The sequence below is a fragment of the Herpailurus yagouaroundi genome, unplaced genomic scaffold (assembly GCF_014898765.1).
Source record: "Herpailurus yagouaroundi ecotype Mexico unplaced genomic scaffold, PumYag 139, whole genome shotgun sequence".
Lineage (NCBI taxonomy): Eukaryota > Metazoa > Chordata > Mammalia > Carnivora > Felidae > Herpailurus > Herpailurus yagouaroundi.
This window is the reverse complement of record NW_024412394.1, coordinates 2,950,056-2,966,406: the sequence shown is the minus strand read 5'-3', so window position 1 is coordinate 2,966,406 and position 16,351 is coordinate 2,950,056. Positions and strand designations below refer to the sequence as shown.

The following is a 16,351-nucleotide window of genomic DNA, read 5'->3' as shown; positions in this document are numbered from 1 at the left end:
AAGTAATTTATACTACTAACTTGGGAACTTTCTCTTTACCTAGAACACCTGATACAAATTTCAATATACAGCATACTGGAAATATTTTTGGGCACACATCTCCCTCTATTACAGAAATCCACTTTTCCTTTCTTCTAAATTCAGGCAAATGTGCAAGTCTCCCTGTAGTTTTCTATTTTTATGCTCTACCCCTCCATTTTGGAAATAACGTCATGAAAATAAGGCAAATTTATGCAAAAACTAGAACTCAAGTTTTGATTTAGGAACCTCAAAAAATATTCAGAGAAGCAAGAAACTTAAAACGGACTTTTAAAACTTATAACATTTGAAATATTGTTAGTTTTTTTTTTAATATCTTCACTAACTCTCAAATACTTTTTCTAAATAACACTTTGATTTTTTTTAAAAAAATCACAAAATTATTTGACTATTTGCAACTATATATGGTACTTTTAAGTGGAATTTAGTTTCTTACAATAACACTTTCATACTTATGGGCAGAACAACAGATGTTATTAACACAATTGTTACAAGTATGTACAACATGACCAGTTCTCTAGCTTTTCAGTTTTAAATATTCCTCTCAAAGAAGCTCAAAACACAAATAACATATAAAAAACCCTATCAACGGATTAGTACCCTGAATGGAAAAAGGAATTTAATTGACCACATAACTCGCCTTACATAACTATTAAGAACTTTTATGCAAATTCAGTATTTTCATGAAAATCTCATTCAGATAGGAAAATGTATTTGCGACAGGATTTATCAGGGACACTAGTTATGTGGCTGGAATTCAGGGCATGACAACACATATGCGAGATACTTGCCACTCCTGATTGGCCCAATTCTTGCTGCAAAACTTCTAAGCAACTGGAGCAAAAATGTTTTTCACAATTGCTTCAATTTTTATTAGCCTGATGAAAACTAAAATTCAAACAATGCAGAAATTCACTTAGACGTGCAGTCTAAAAATCCAAACTGGGGTGCCTGAGTGGCTCAGTTTGTTAAACATTGGACTCAGGATTTCGGCTCAGGTCATGATCTCAAGGTGGTGAGATCGAGCCCCACCCACTGCTCTGGGTGCAGAGCCTAAGGTTCTCTCTCTCTCTCTCTCTCTCTCTCTCTCTCTCTCTCTCTCTCTCTCCTGTTGTCCCTCCCCTGCTCATTCCCCCTCCCCTTCTAAAAAACAACAAAACAAAAACAAAACAAGAAAGAAAATAAAATGATTTTTGTAAGATATTTCTTCATTGAAGCTTTAAAAGTCACAGTGGAGGGATGTCTACGTGGCTCAATCAGTTAAGCCTCCAGCTCTTGATTTTGGCTCAGGTCATGATCTCATGGTTCCTGAGATTGAGCCCCACATTAGACTCTGTGCTGACAGCACAGAGCCTAGCTGGGATTCTCTCTCTTTCTCAAAATAAACAAATAAACTTTATAAATAAGTAAATAAATGCCACAGTGGTGTCTGTTACCATATTTTTTTTACTTTATTTTTTATTTTAGAGAGAGAGACAGTACAAGCAGGGAAGGGGCAGAGAGAGAGGGAGAGAAAGAATCACAAGCAGGCTCCATGCTCAGCGCAGAGCCCGACGTGGGGCTCAATCCCACCAACCTGGGATCATGAGCTGAGCTGAAACCAAGAGCCCAACGCTCCACCAACTGAGCCACTCAGGTGCCCCTGTTAATGTATTTTTTTTTATTGCAAATGCAAAATGATACATATGCATCAAGAACAATAGTTACCTCATGTTGATTACAAAAATATTATATGTGGATTATTTTATTACATGTGGCATTATTTTCCCAAGCCTCATTAGAATGTTGTCACCATGGGTTTATCTTCTCTACTTTTGTGTTTGAAAACTTCAGTAACAAACGTTTTGAAGTTATCATTAAATAATTTTTATTTTTTTAATTTTTTAACAATTTTTTTTTCAACGTTTATTTATTTTTGGGACAGAGAGAGACAGAACATGAACGGGGAAGGGGCAGAGAGAGAGGGAGACAGAGAATCGGAAACAGGCTCCAGGCTCCGAGCCATCAGCCCAGAACCTGACGCGGGGCTCGAACTCACGGACTGCGAGATCGTGACCTGGCTGAAGTCGGACGCCTAACCGACTGCGCCACCCAGGCGCCCCAATCATTAAATAATTTTTAACTGCATGCAAGCAAATATGAAATAAACTAACCATGTTACATTGTAACTGTTTAGTATTGCAATCAATGAACTTTGCTTTGCTACTACAATTAAAAGGCTTTTATAGCAATAGTGCTGATAGGCTTCATATCCAGAAAAGCACCCTTACAAGTATATGCTATGAACATGAGTATCTATAGATGCATGTAACAGGCATTAACGTGCCTTCACAATTTTTGGTTTGCTTAGTCTGTAACTCTCCATCTTATATGACATATATTTTACAGTAACATTTAATGTATTACCCCCAAATTTGGTGGCTTAAACAAGATTTATTATCTCACAGTTTTTGTGAGTCAGGAATTGGGGAGCAGGATGCTGAGTGGTTCTGGCTCATAGTCTCTCATGAGGGTGCAGTCAGGATGCTGGCCTTAGTTGGCTACAGTCATCTGAAGGCTTGACCGAGGCTGGAAGCGCCACTTCCAGGATGGCTGCCTTACGTGGCTTTGGCAGGCCTCAGTTCTTCGCAATGCGGGCTTCTCTTCAGGACTGCTTGGGTGTCTTCTCAGCATAGCTGCTGGCTGTCCCTGAAGTGGTGGTTCTCAACAGAAGGCAGTTTTCCCCCAGGGGATATTGGATAATGGCTGAGTCGTTTTTGCCTATTACACCTGGGGGGGGCAGTGTTGAGGGGGCTGGGGAGGGGGGTGCTATTGGCATCTCTATATGGGTAGAGGCCAGGGATACTGCTAAACATCCCTCACAGCAAAGAGTTATCTGGCCCAAAATGTCAATGGTGCTGAAGTTGAAAAACTGCTCTAGAGAAACTCATTTCAGAGAAACGTTCAGAGAAGAGAGCAAGATGGGGGCCACATATCTTTTATGACCTACCCTCAGAAATCACACTCCATCATTACTACACATTCCATACATTAGAACAGTGAGTCAGTAAGTCCAACCTTCACTGAGGGTGAAGATTATGAGCTCCACCTCTGTAAAGGAGAAGCATCAAATAATTTATGGTCATATTTTTAAATCACTAAACATAGTGACTTGATTTTTTTAAACAAAATATTGGAGTTTTCGAGATATCTCAGTTACTTTTGGGAATATTGTATTACTTAAGAATCTTTTTGCTGCCCAAGGAAAATCACTGGAATTCCATTTAACAAAGCTACTTTTCATCCTAGTGAATGGTCTCTGTGGGATTTTGACGCTCTAATCTCAAAATTTTCTATTAAGCATAAACGTATGCGGTGTGATACAGAGAAAAGTAAACTAGTAGTCGAAAGATCTGAGTTCTAGTTTTAGTTCTGGCACTTCCTAGCAGGTGATCTCAGACAAAGTTTCTACAAGCCTGTTCCCAAATCAATAAAATGGGGTGTCACCAGCTCTCTTTATCTCACAATGCTGTTTTGAGGTTCAAATAAGATTATGTGACTACTTTACGAACTATAAAAGATAGTTTTAAACGTTTTAAGTGGAGGGGTGCCTGGGTGGCTCAGTCAGTTGAGCGTCCGACTTCGGCTCAGGTCATGATCTCACAGCTCGTGAGTTCAAGCCCCACGTCGGGCTCTGTGCTGACAGCTCAGAGCCTGGAGCCTGCTTCAGATTCTGTGTCTCCCTCTCTCTCTGTCCCTAACCCACCTGCATTCTGTCTCTCTCTCTCAAAAATAAACAAACATTAAAAAAATTTTAAATGTTTTAAGTTGAAATAACATGCTATTATAAAATAGTTTCACAATCAGCTTCCAGCATGGGGTTTAACACACAGTAGATTCTCAATATGTATTTTTAGATCTCTTATTCTCAAATCTGAGGTTGAGTAAACCTCTGAGATAACAGTAAAATAGAGAAATTAAAATATAATTGAGGGACCAAATCCTTGATCATTTGTTGTCATGATATGGATAACTAAAATATAGTTTCCTCAAGTTAAAATATACATTATTCAGCAATTAGATAGGATCTAAGACTACAATCAGCAACATAATGTAGCCAATATTTTAGACACTGAACTAAAACAAAAAACAAAAAATCCCTTTATTATTTGTTTCCAAACCTAAACCATGAAGGAGAGCAGAAGCTATAGGTGATCTGTGTATCCTCCAGTACCTGGAACATAATGCAAGATTAATAAATACATACCAAAACAGGTAGTTCTTGACCTCAAGAAACTGAGAAATCTAGCTGGGGAGTCAGAATAAATACTCACATAAACAAATCACTGAAGACTTTTAAAAGCAATACATTTGCTTCTTCCAATCCATTCTACACACTCCAGTCAGTATCAATTTTAAAACACTTTTCTCTCGATACTTTACAACTCAAGAAACTTTAACAGCCCTCCATGGCCTAGAAAAATGCAACTGCCTTAGCCCTACTCCAGACCTAGTTCTTCATTTCTGGGTGTAGGACCCAAGTGCCTACAAATGATTCGGAAGTACAACCAGAATCTACAAAACCTCCACAAATGATTCTGAAGTACAACCGGAATGAGAACCACAACTGGGTTCACCCTACCTGAGATATTCTTGCTGTCAAGCTAGTCCATCTCATAGCCAATTCTCTTAGTTATGTTTTCTCCTGTTACCTTAAAACATTCCCTTTCCTCCTCTCCAAATATTACCCATCTTTCAAAATAATCTTCAAATGCTTTTTCTTCCATGAAACCACTCAAACTACAAAAGCCCACAATGCACCCATACCTCTAGACACATCAATACCTTTTTTATATACACAGTTCACTTATATTTTATGTCTACTTCTTTTAACATTGATGGACATTTAACACTAATGGATGACCAACAGATTTTCTTCACTACAGTAAATCTAAAACATAAACGAATACATACACACACACATTTCTAACTCTCAAAATCATGCTGCCTTAATATTAGTTACAGAAACCTTCAGGTACTTGACTCATACGATTGCAGTTTTCATGAGCACTGTCATTTATCAGTGCCAATGAAAGCTTCCTTCAAACATCACCTCCATATCTCTTAGGATGAACCATATAAGCTTATAACATCAATCTATTCGTAGGGTAGTTAGTGCCACATTTGAGATCATCCTCAAGCAGTGTGTAGAAAAATTATCAAGGGAAAGCATGAAACATTACATTTCAATGGACTTGAAATCCAAAGGGTTAGATATTTCTGAGATAAGGTTTGGAAATACAAATATGGACATACAAGTGTATGAGCAAGGCTACTGTTAAGATTGTATCAGATGATAAATTCAAAAAGAATATGCACAGAAAGTATAGTTTTTCTATCTTTTTGGAGGTGGAAGGTTCAAGTTATCCTATCTAGTTTTTCCTCAGGGCTAATCAATCCAAATATGTAGGGTTATATAAGTAGGTCTCAACAAAGGGTGATTTGTCCCCAGGGGACATATGGCAACGTCTAGAGACATTTTTGGTTGTCACAACTGGAGGTTGCTACTGGCATCTAACAAGTAGGGTACAGGGATGCTGCTAAACATCCTACAATGCCTAAGAGCCCCCCACCAACAACAAAAAAATTATCTCACCCAAAATGTCAATAGGTTGAGTAACCCTAGGTTATATTATATTTGGAAATGTAAACACAGCTTGATAGATGTTCATGAAACGGTCTGTTTTCTTAATTTGCTATTTTCCTCCCTTTGGTTCCCTTTAGCATCGATATCATTTAACTTATTGAGATTGCTAACCTCAAAGGAGATCATTCAAAGCATAAAGAAGGCACTTAGGACGCTAAACTAGGAATAGAAAATGAAGCAAGACAAACGTGTAATGTCAAGAAAACTATTAGAAGTTTATCAATATAAGATGTCAACATTGATATTTCACTTCGATTTAATGCTAAAATCATTAGGAAGCCTAATTTTATTACACCAAATGAGGAAGATAACTAAGATTTTCCGAGCATTTGGTAGCCTGGAGCAGAAAACGTAAATAGAAACTATTATGCAAAAGTCTAAGTTCAAGAGGCTCAAGTTAGCTAAAGCCCTACATGGATATCACAGAAGAGGGGGGTAAAAAAAAAGAAAGAAATAGCTCTTGGAGATATTAAGAATAAAGCATTTATTTCTGGGGATAAAGTTCTTTTTACCACAGGAATGAGGAAATACAAAAAAGAAGAATTCGATATTACACTTGCATAACCCAGACACTTCAGGCTGAATGTCACAGGACAGACTAAGGGCATGATTAAGGGCACCATCCCAAGTGGAAGTACAGGACTGGGTTAAGAATCTAAAGGACCTCTACCCTCACAGTCTCTTGCTTCCCCTAAAACACAGCCTCCCTGAGCCCTAGGCAGATCAAAAGAAGAAGTTCTGACCTATTGTGGGCACGTGCTGATGTCATCACTTTCTAGATGTGAATCATCAGATGAAAAGGCTTCTCTGACACAGATTTCCAATACATATCCTTACACAAAGTTGCCCTAGATATAAAAAGTGACCAGTATATCACTGGAGTCAAGAGAGACACAAAAGAATCTAAAAAAAAATTTCAAGGGAAGCAGTAGAAACCCAAAGGTAGATATGAGATGGCAACTTAAGTGAAAGAATGCAGAATAGAACAGCTATAGAGGACATCCAAAGCAATCTCTGAGGAACCAATGTAAACGTGTCCCTTTTAGACTGATATGTTCAAAAGCAGGCACCCTTCCTGCTTTTTCAGTTTTTTTTTTTATCTTTATAAACACAACACCTAACACAGTGCTTAGCACTGCCAATATTGAATTAATGAATTCAAGAAAACAAAGGGGACAGTTGGTATGCTTTTTTGCCTTTTTTTTTTTTTTTTTTTTTGTGGCATGCTTGTGTGTTGTGTGATGCCTACACTCTGGACCATAAGCCTGCAAAAGCAACCAATGCATACTTGTGGGCAGACTGACAGTAAAACACACATACTCACATACCTTCCTTCATGTCACAGGCACAGTGACAATATCACCAAGGCCTAGAGGTTTTGAGGAAAACAAGGAAATCTGTAACAACATCATTCAAAGTAACAGGAGCCAACGTGTTCAGGGTCTAAAGTTACTCAGACAGCAGCTAGACAAAATAAACATTTGTTCTATTACCTTTTTGTTATGTTGCCATGGGAATCTGTGTTTAGGAACACTTATTTTCCGCAACTAGATGATAGAGCAGTAAAAGGGGGATAGCTCCCGTGAAAGAGGAGAGAAGCCTGTATCTATAAAGGCAAGGAAGACAATAAATCCTATGGGGTTTTGTAAGGTCACACACATGCAGGATCTTTCAATCTATTCAAATTAATCGATCTATTTCAATTTATTCAAGTTAACAGAGACGGCTTTGGAGCCTCACAGCTAAAACATTAGTAACAGGTAACAGTCATTGGGGGAAGGTGGAGGAATGTAAAGCAGATGCAGAGCCAAATAAAACAAAAAATAAATGAGATCTGCAATGTTGAAGGCAGGTAAAAATGTCTTTTAAAATATGACCCAATAGTACGGAAAAACCTAGAAGCCCAAAGAAGTTAGAAAACGTTCAACCTGCCAGCAGGCTAATCTCCTTTTGTCAGCAGAAGTCTAGAGCTAATCTCTGTGCTCCCTTCCTTTTGGCAACAGAAACCTGAAAAAGTGAAATAAGCCCATGTTATTTAAAGAGCTGGACTGGAATACCCTGAATTTCTAGGGCCCAACAGAAGTACTGGCTCCGGTACTCAGAGCCTTCTGGAATGACAGTTGTGCGCATGGGTTGGGGCAATGCACCAACTCATCGGACTCCCCCATTCTACCCTGAAGTATTATTAGCACCTCTAATGGGTGCTAACAGTTCTTACAAAAGTTCTTAAAAGGCCAAGTAAGGTCCTTCATGATCCCTGTGCATCTGCAGCCCCTCCACCCTCTTCTACTACTATTTGGCCCCTGGTTCATTCAGTGCTAGCCAGACTGGTCTAGCTATTCTGGAGAAAGAGGCCGTTGCCTCAGAGCCTTTGCAACTCCTGATCCTTCAGCCTGGAATGTTCTTCCCTCCACACCCAAGTCCAACCAGTGTTCTAGATCACTTCCTGCAGGTCTTTGCTCAACTGTCACTTCATCATCCAGGCCCATCCTGACTATCCTGCTTAAAAGTGCAACACAGCCATCCCAGTAATTCCTCTCCTTACCTTGCTTCATTTCCCCCACAGCACCAACCATCTGACATACTAAAAATTTTTTTAAATTTATTATCTACTTCTACTTTCATCCCTCTTAGAATATAATTTCTTATGGGCACAAATTTTTCTCTGATTGTTCACACTCCATTTCCAACACCTGAAGAACAACCCATACATAGTAGACGCTCAGGGTATCAGTATAACACACAGTCCTATCCTCAAGGAACCCATCTTTCTTTCCCTTTGCTTTCACAATCCTTACAATACTCCAAAGTTCAGACAGTGGCACTAAAATCTATCCATTTGTCCATAGTCAAAACTTAGGGGTCATCCTAGACTCCTCTCTTCTATACTCTTTCTCCCCCACCTTCCACCTAGGAGCCAACAACTCAGAATCCAGGACCCATTTGTCAAAAGTGCAGAATTTACAGACCACCATTTTCCTCATTCTTAAAAATAAATTCTTAACAGGAAATGCTGGAAAACCAGCTAATTTTATAAATCTTTAACACACATGCACTTAATTTATGAAAATCCCTGAAAGCTTTATTTACAAAAAAATTTTTCAAGTTTAAATAGTTCTTTTTTTGTTTTTGTTTTTTGTTTGTTTCTCTTGTCCTGAAAAAACATGTGCGTGACTTCTAACTACATGGCAACCATGAGAGGAAATCCCTAGGTTCCAGGTCAGGGAAACTCACTTTACAATGAGGTTTTTATTGAGCATTACAGTAATGATACCTCTTAGATAGGAACAAATCAATACAAAATTTCACAGTAAAAAGCAAAAATTTAATGTATTTTCAAAAGCCTGGATAAGCAACTATTTCTATGATATCCTATAGTTATATAACACAAATATGTACAGATAGTCCCAACTTTACAAAATGCACATTGAAGAATTCCAAACCAACAGGATTCATAAATTCAGGAAATAACTATTTGCACTAATAGTTACTTGGGGAAAAAAATGTAATCTGGGCAGTGAGTTCATTTTTGGTCTATCAATTCTGAGGAAGAGGGGTAACTTTAATAAGTTAGGTCACTATCCCTCAGATTACCTAGGCAATGATGGTGGTGGGATTGGAGCTGTACAGTCACAGCTCTATTGCAAGTGACTCAGCAACCCTTCTTCACAAAAGAAGAGGGAAGGACAAACAGCACAAGAGAAGATGTCATCACACAACCTCAGCAGCTTACATGTAGAGGAAAGACGACTTCTAAAGTGTCGAAACCCTAGAACCAAATCCAAGGTACCACTGGCAAGCAAGCCATTTCCTTCAACGGATGAATCTCGTTCTTCACCTCTATAACTAGGTTAATAACACCAGGCTTCAGAGAGCAGGTGAAGACTGAACGATAATGCTCTGAGTGAAAATACTTTATAGTGTAAAATCCCATACAAATGTCAATTTATACTAAAGTGAGAGTGATCTAGCCCAGTGAATTTTTCCACCTTTGGATCCTAAGCCTCAGGGGCTCAATGCCATGTGCACTGTTGCCCATGAAAGGCCAAAGTCAACACACAGATCACCTCTGAAGCTGAGCTAGAGGGAAATCAAAAACAGAGTACTCTTCAGTATCAAGAAATATTAAACTGGTGGAACTGAAAAGCCAGAGATTCAGAATACTCTTATTTAAAAATGGGAGCCAGCAGAAAAGCATCAGTTAAAAAAAAAAAAAAAGGATTCAATAAATAAAATATGACTTTATAACAAACTTGACTGAATTCTTTCTTAAAAGTCTTTATATATAAATAATATAAATATTTGCCACTATCTTTAAACATTTATTGGTTGGTACTGGCAACATGCAGCCAATCACCTTGCTTTTGGTTACAAACAAAAGCAAATGGGAAGAAAGATCAGCATGGGCCTATTATCACCACTAGAAAAATAAACGGCATGCCCCCCTTACTGATCAGGAGTCAAGAAAGTCATCTTTGCATAGTCAACAATGATGTATATTCATTTATTTGTGCCCTGGCTCATCCTAAAAGAAAAAAAAAAGAAGATTAAAAATGGTGAATGGCTAGTAACACTAAAACTTAGCTTTGTTTATTTTTATTATATTTATGTATATACAATCTTGTTCCACAAAGCATTTAGGAAGTTGGATTTGATATCTTAGTAAATTTTGCCATCCTCTTACTAAAAATCTTGTATGTGCTTTATATACTGATGATAAATATAAACCACAAAGCAAAATGCCTAGAACATAGTAAGCAATCCATACAATGTAGTTATTATTCGCATTAGGCTATAAGCTCTCCGAGGGAATGGATTACCTCGTTCTGTCTTGTTCAGGGCTCTATCTCAAGAAACCTAGCCCGTTACCTAATCCGTAGTTGGTATCCAATATTGTTGAATAAACAACTGAATATGACTTAAGAGTAATTCTCAACTCTCGCCTATTTTATGGCTGCCAGTGCTCCACCTCCTCTAATCAACAGCAAAGGTCTGGAAAAACCATACCCAGAGGAAAGGCATTTAAGTTCCTGTTTATATTTCCTTAAACTCACCACAAAGAGTCCCCCCTTCTGTCTCCAAACCAGAAAATCAATGCTTCGCAACAATGTATTCTTAAACGATTTTGCTTCATTTCCCCTCACTGACAATGCACAAAGTTCCTTAAAACTTCAAGACTTGGTTTAGTTCCCTCTACCCCCTAAAAAGGAAAGGCATATTTATAAAACCTTATCAACTCTCAATTGCTAGTCTGATTCCTTGATCTTTGATTCACAGTTGGTTATCATACAGGCTGCTACTTGCTTTTTTACTATATACTTAGTACAAATTAAAATAATAAAAATAGGCTTAATATAAGAAAACTTTTTAACTTATACATCAAAGCGTATCACACTTCAGAGCAATCAAATTAGGAAACTGACACATATTTTAGTGAGGCTGCATTCCTTAAAACACTTTCAGAGATTCTTTTTTGGAACAGACTTCAGATCCAGTTCTACGAGTCACACAAGAAATTCTGTCATTACTTTACAGTTACAACTCCTATTTGACCTAAAACAGTATCATCAACTTGAATGCCTAATCTTTTTCACCAGACGTGAGTACAAACTCTCTTATTTGGATTCAGTTTGATTTTGTTATTCCCTAAAGTCAAATCTGCTCCCAAAGGATGAAGGTAGTGAAAAATAACACAGGCTCCAGAAAGGATACTAAAAGAAATTAAAGAAAAAAAAAATGTTTTCTGCAACACCCGAAAAACTGCTAATTGAAAGAAACTCTTCAAGTAACTCTGAATGAGAGAACACTTACTTGTAAATCCAAATTTTGATATTTTCAATCCAAAATCAGTTACATTTATTTACAGTCAATTGTCACATAGTATCAGATGTATATTCCTCCACCAATATACCATAGGCTACACTTCCAATCCCTTGGGGAAATACTACTAAAAAACAATGAACAAGCTCTGCCCCCCTGTAAAAACACTTAAGAAACTTAACAGTGGAGGTCTCTGAGGAAAGGAATAGCATGGTTGGAGAACAAGAAAGGAAATGAGACTTTTCACTAAATATCCTTTTACACAATGTGAATGTATTACCTATTTTTAAAAATCTGTTTAACAAAGTACTTCAAAGTGTCAGAAACTGCAGGCTTCTGTAAGCCAGAAAGAATAGTACTAAAGAAATGTAAAGGTCATTTTAATGACTTTACTGTAAATCTGGATCTCTAGTTCCAGTGCAAAGCTGTTTATACCAACAACAGGAAAACTGCAAGCAGTTCTTTTGAAGTTCACTAAACTCCCCGTAGTTAAGATATTCTGCTTTACCATTCCATTAAAGTTTAAGCATCATTGGAAACAAAAACTTGGTACTATAAAAATTAACGTGTCAATTCAAGAATGAAAAATAGAGGTAAAATAATCAGCTATTAAAGGAGCCACAATCCAAATACATCTTTGAAAATGAGCAAATAACACACACACATATATATGTGTATATGTAGTAAAATGTTGCAAATTCCCTTAAAATGTAAACTGTCGCACTATAAAAATGGGGAAAGATGTCAAGCATGGTACCATCAGCAACTTAACTCAAGCAGCTTGAACTAGAAAATGCAATATGATCTGTTGCTTGACACAGTTGCACAATCTCAATTACCCAGAAGATTCTACCAAACAGGAAATTCATAATGTGACTTTAAGAAACACAGGAATTACAAAGATTAACACGTCCAAAAGCCTGGAGTTTGTTCCAAAACAAAAAAAATAATTTTATAAAGGCCCTTTTCAAATGATGCATGCGCATGAATACATGGATTACTCTCAGATCAGCAGCTCTCAAGACACAGCAAATCTAAACTACAGTGTATAAAACCTAAGTTAGTGAAACATTTCGGATCCAGAAGTTTTATATCAATTTCATTTAAAACACACACAATGTGAATGAAAGCTGAGATGTGTCTCTTCCTTCCTCTGGGTTACATTCCATATCCTTATGAAAACCATGGTGTACCTCACGCTACAAATGGAGACAAGTTCCCTGCAAACTCTCTAAGGGACTTTGAAAACAGTTATTCGCAAGATGTCTTGCAATTAAAAAAACACATTTACAATACCTCCCAGCATTGTCAACAACTTTTTGATCTCGAGCGCGTCCAACGGATCTGAATCTCACTTGCTCCAAAGGAGAAAACTGTTTTGTCAAACAATACCTAAATGAGCAGCGGTATGTGACTAATCAGTGAGGCCGCCAGTTTCTCAAGCTGCAGTATTCTTGCAGGCACTACCACCCACCCCCACTCTGCGAAAAGGAAATACGCTTTCAGCCGAATCGGAAACACACCACTCAAGCTGGCACTGGGCTCGCCGAGATAAAGTCGGTATTTCGGGCTCTATGGGTCGCTGCTGATTCAAGTGCGAATTCAAAAAGAATGGTTCTCAAAAGGAGATTTCGAAAGAGGTTTGCAAAAGAAGCCGGGACAGAACGCCCTTCGTCGTCAGTTTTGTTCAGACGACCGCGCTCTCCCGGTCGAGCTTTGCCCTTCTGCTTCTCCCCGCAGCTCCCAGGGCTTGTCGTCTGCTTAGAGGGCACGCTCGGCGCCCAAAGCGGGAGCACCTCCGGAGAGGGTCTTTCTGCTCCATGCGGGCAGGGAGACCCCCGAAGAGACACCCCCGCCTCCAGGCCAGCCCCCGGAACAGAACCCCACCCCCCACCCCCAGCCGACAGGCGCAGGGTGCGAGCCAGGGCCGAGCTCCGGCACCACCGCCCGCCGAAGACCTGCATCTTGCACACAACTGACCACCTACCTGGGGGTGCAGAGTGAGGGGTGCAAGGGGTACAGGGAGTGCAGGACAAGGGTCGAAGGGCAGCGATGCCCTCCCCCAAGGAAAATTCCTGCCGCTTGGTGCATCGCTGAGCTGTGGGGGCAGGCCTGGCTCTGGGGCATTGAGGGCCACCCAGCCCCACCGCAGCCCCAGGCCGGGTGACACTCACCACACGGAGCCATAGGCACCGGAGCCCACCGGGGACAGGTTCTGGTAACGCTCCGGCACCTCCCAGATTGTCTTGTTCAGCTCCTGCCGGTAGAACGTGGGCCTCTCCTGAGACATCTTCCAGCGGCGGCCGCGGGGCTAGGAGGTGGCCCTAAGGGGCCCCGCCTGCGCCCGCACCGGCTCCCCGGCCCTCGTCGCCCGCCTGGCCGGGCGGGGACCCGGCGCTGGCAGGCGGCGCAGGTGCGGCAGACGCGACCCCGCCGAGTCCCGCGCCCGCGCGGCCCCTGTCAGCCGCAGCTGCTGGAAGCGCCTCAGCGACGGGGAGCGAGCCCGGCTGAGGGCAAGGGCACGCTCCGGGGCTCGAGGCTGCGACCACCACGCTCCCCCTGCACCCTCTCCCCCACCGGGCCGACTCTAGACTGCGCCGCGGGAGTATCGCTCCAGCTGCAGCGCCCGCTGAGGTTCCACTGGTCGCGGTTCCAGAGCCAGCGAACAGGAGCCTCTGGCCGTAATCTCGCGAGAACAGCTCCCGGGACTCTCAGCGAGTCGAGATTTTACCCAATATGGAACCCGCCCACGGGAGGGGGTTGACGACGGGAGAGGATGGGAGGAGTACTTCTCGCGAGAAAAGAGCAACAGCTGGCGACCAGAGGCAGGAACTCTCAGGGACTGTTCTTAAGGGCGCGAAGGCGGACCCGGGTAGGAGGGATAAGTGGGCAACACATGCCGCGTGCGCCCCACCGTGGTCACCGGGGCGAATGCCTGGCTCGGTGGTGGAGAGCGACAGTGATTAATAGGGTGTCGGGAAAAATACCGAAAGATCTTTGAACTGCGGGTAGTCACCAACAGCCGAGTATCTGCTCAGTGGAACCCTTAATTTCCAAGAAATACATTTAAAAAGGTAGGTTCTGGCCAGAAAGCCGTTGTATTCCATCCGTTCAAGGACATATGGCTTAATTCTTCGGAATTATGACGAAAACTGTCCCCAAAGCAAATATTAGCCCTGCATGAAGGCTGAGGTTTTTCCACTCTCTTAGTGGTTCTTAAACTTCTATGTGCAGAAGAATCATTTCGGGTGCTTAAAAATGCAGAGTCCCAGGACGCACAGGGAGTCTAAGAGTATAGGGTCGGTGAAGGCGCCAAGAAAGCGCATCTTTACAATATGCCCCAGGCAGTTCTGATTCAGGAAAAGTCTCCAGTATCTCCCTTTGAGAAGGATTTCTGAAATCATTACTCTGAGGATTTGAAACCGAGCCCTGCTCTGAAGAGCTTCCAGCGAAGATGATTTTAAGCATTTGATTCACTCCTCTCAGATTAAGGAGTAACAAGGCAGAGATTACACTGTTTTATGAAAGTGTCGCATTAGGCAAGTCAATTGACCTTTCTTGACCCTGGTTCCAGTTTCCGCAAAAAAAAATTCCTGCCTTACGTTCCCACCTAACGGGGTCATTTGTAAAGCTGAACAAGATAATAAAGTGTGAATGGGCAAGGTATTATAACCCCATACCTACCCCCCACTGTTAACCATCCTATTCCTTTGTTAAAGTTTGTTCCAATCTCTCTTAGAAATAACTAGATCCAATCCAGGACACTTCTCAACACTTCCCATGATTATTCTCTTTGGTGTTATGCTTCCCTTGGAGTGCTCAGATTTTGCTTATCTTGTCGCAGCATCTAGCACAGTGCCTAGAACATAATAGGTACCTCATAAATATTTATTGAACAAATTATGAATAATGAGCATGATCTCACTTAGGGGGTGGTGCAGGATCCTTAGTTCTCCTCAAAGAAAACAAAAACCAGAGTCACGGATGATTTGTGGAAAGCCTTTCTTGGGGGGATTCAGTGTGGCTTAGCCTGGATTCTCTTGCCTAGGAGGACATGCTGCTTGAAAATGTCCCAGGACAACCTGCAGGTTAGGGAGCTTTCCAAGAAAGAATGAAGGCTGAAGGAGGAAATGACAGCAAAAATGTCACTGAAATAAAATGGCAAGTGGGAGTGGAAAATCAAGGAGATGAATGGACGATGGAATCCTACGGGATTCATATAATTACCCAACAAATTGGGATGGTGAGGTGAGAGTGACTGAAAGGGTAAAGATTCAGGAGGCAATCCATTCACTCACTCCTTCAACAAATCTGTACTGAATGCCTCCTAGGTGCGGGGCACTTCCGATTAATGGGGATCCGCAAGCATGCTGCCTACATGGAGTTTACAGTAACAGCAGGGCAATCATCCAATCGTTCAACACAAATTTATTGAGCACTTGCTGCGTCTACCACATTGTTTAGGCACGGATAATACAGCAGTTAATGAACGAGATGAAATTCCCCGCCCTTAAGGGGGTGACAATTTACAAAAAGGAATAGGTCCAGTGAGTGATGCGTTACACACTAACACAGTAATCGAGCCAAGTGCAAAACTGCAAAGGGGCCAAGCAGGAATACAAGGCATAGTTAGAGACGGTGACAGGGACTGAGTAAACTTCAGAGGGTTAAAGGGCAGGGAGCAGAGCAAGAGACCTGGGCTGGAGAGTGTCCTTCCGTGGGAGGAGCCAGGCTAATGATGGCAGAGAGCTAGGGTTGGAGACCTGCGTGACCTTATTATAGCCTCAGTTTTCCTTGTGTGTCTTC

At 41.0% G+C, this 16,351-nt stretch overlaps 1 protein-coding gene and 1 long non-coding RNA gene across 7 annotated transcripts in view; both read right to left on the bottom strand.

The window, feature by feature from the left end:
* The window catches only part of MAPK14 (mitogen-activated protein kinase 14), a 76,928-nt gene extending 62,683 nt beyond the window's left edge, over positions 1 to 14,245 (bottom strand). For 2 of the 6 annotated variants that reach the window (XR_005789692.1, XM_040473321.1), the window contains exon 1: positions 13,720 to 14,244. Coding sequence is in view for 5 of the 6 variants with exons in the window: in XM_040473321.1 (XP_040329255.1) it covers positions 13,720 to 13,835 (116 nt within the window). In the remaining variant the exon portion in view is untranslated. Of the gene's footprint in view, positions 1 to 13,719 lie in introns of all 6 variants that reach the window. The other 4 variants (XM_040473322.1, XM_040473320.1, XM_040473319.1 and 1 more) reach the window with 3 other exon arrangements.
* On the bottom strand, positions 6,914 to 12,831 carry LOC121029355 (uncharacterized). The gene is made up of 2 exons (XR_005789693.1): positions 7,219 to 12,831; positions 6,914 to 7,094 (listed from the first exon to the last, which is right to left on the bottom strand). It is a non-coding gene; the product is annotated as an uncharacterized LOC121029355 (long non-coding RNA).
* Positions 14,246 to 16,351: the final 2,106 nt, after the last annotated feature.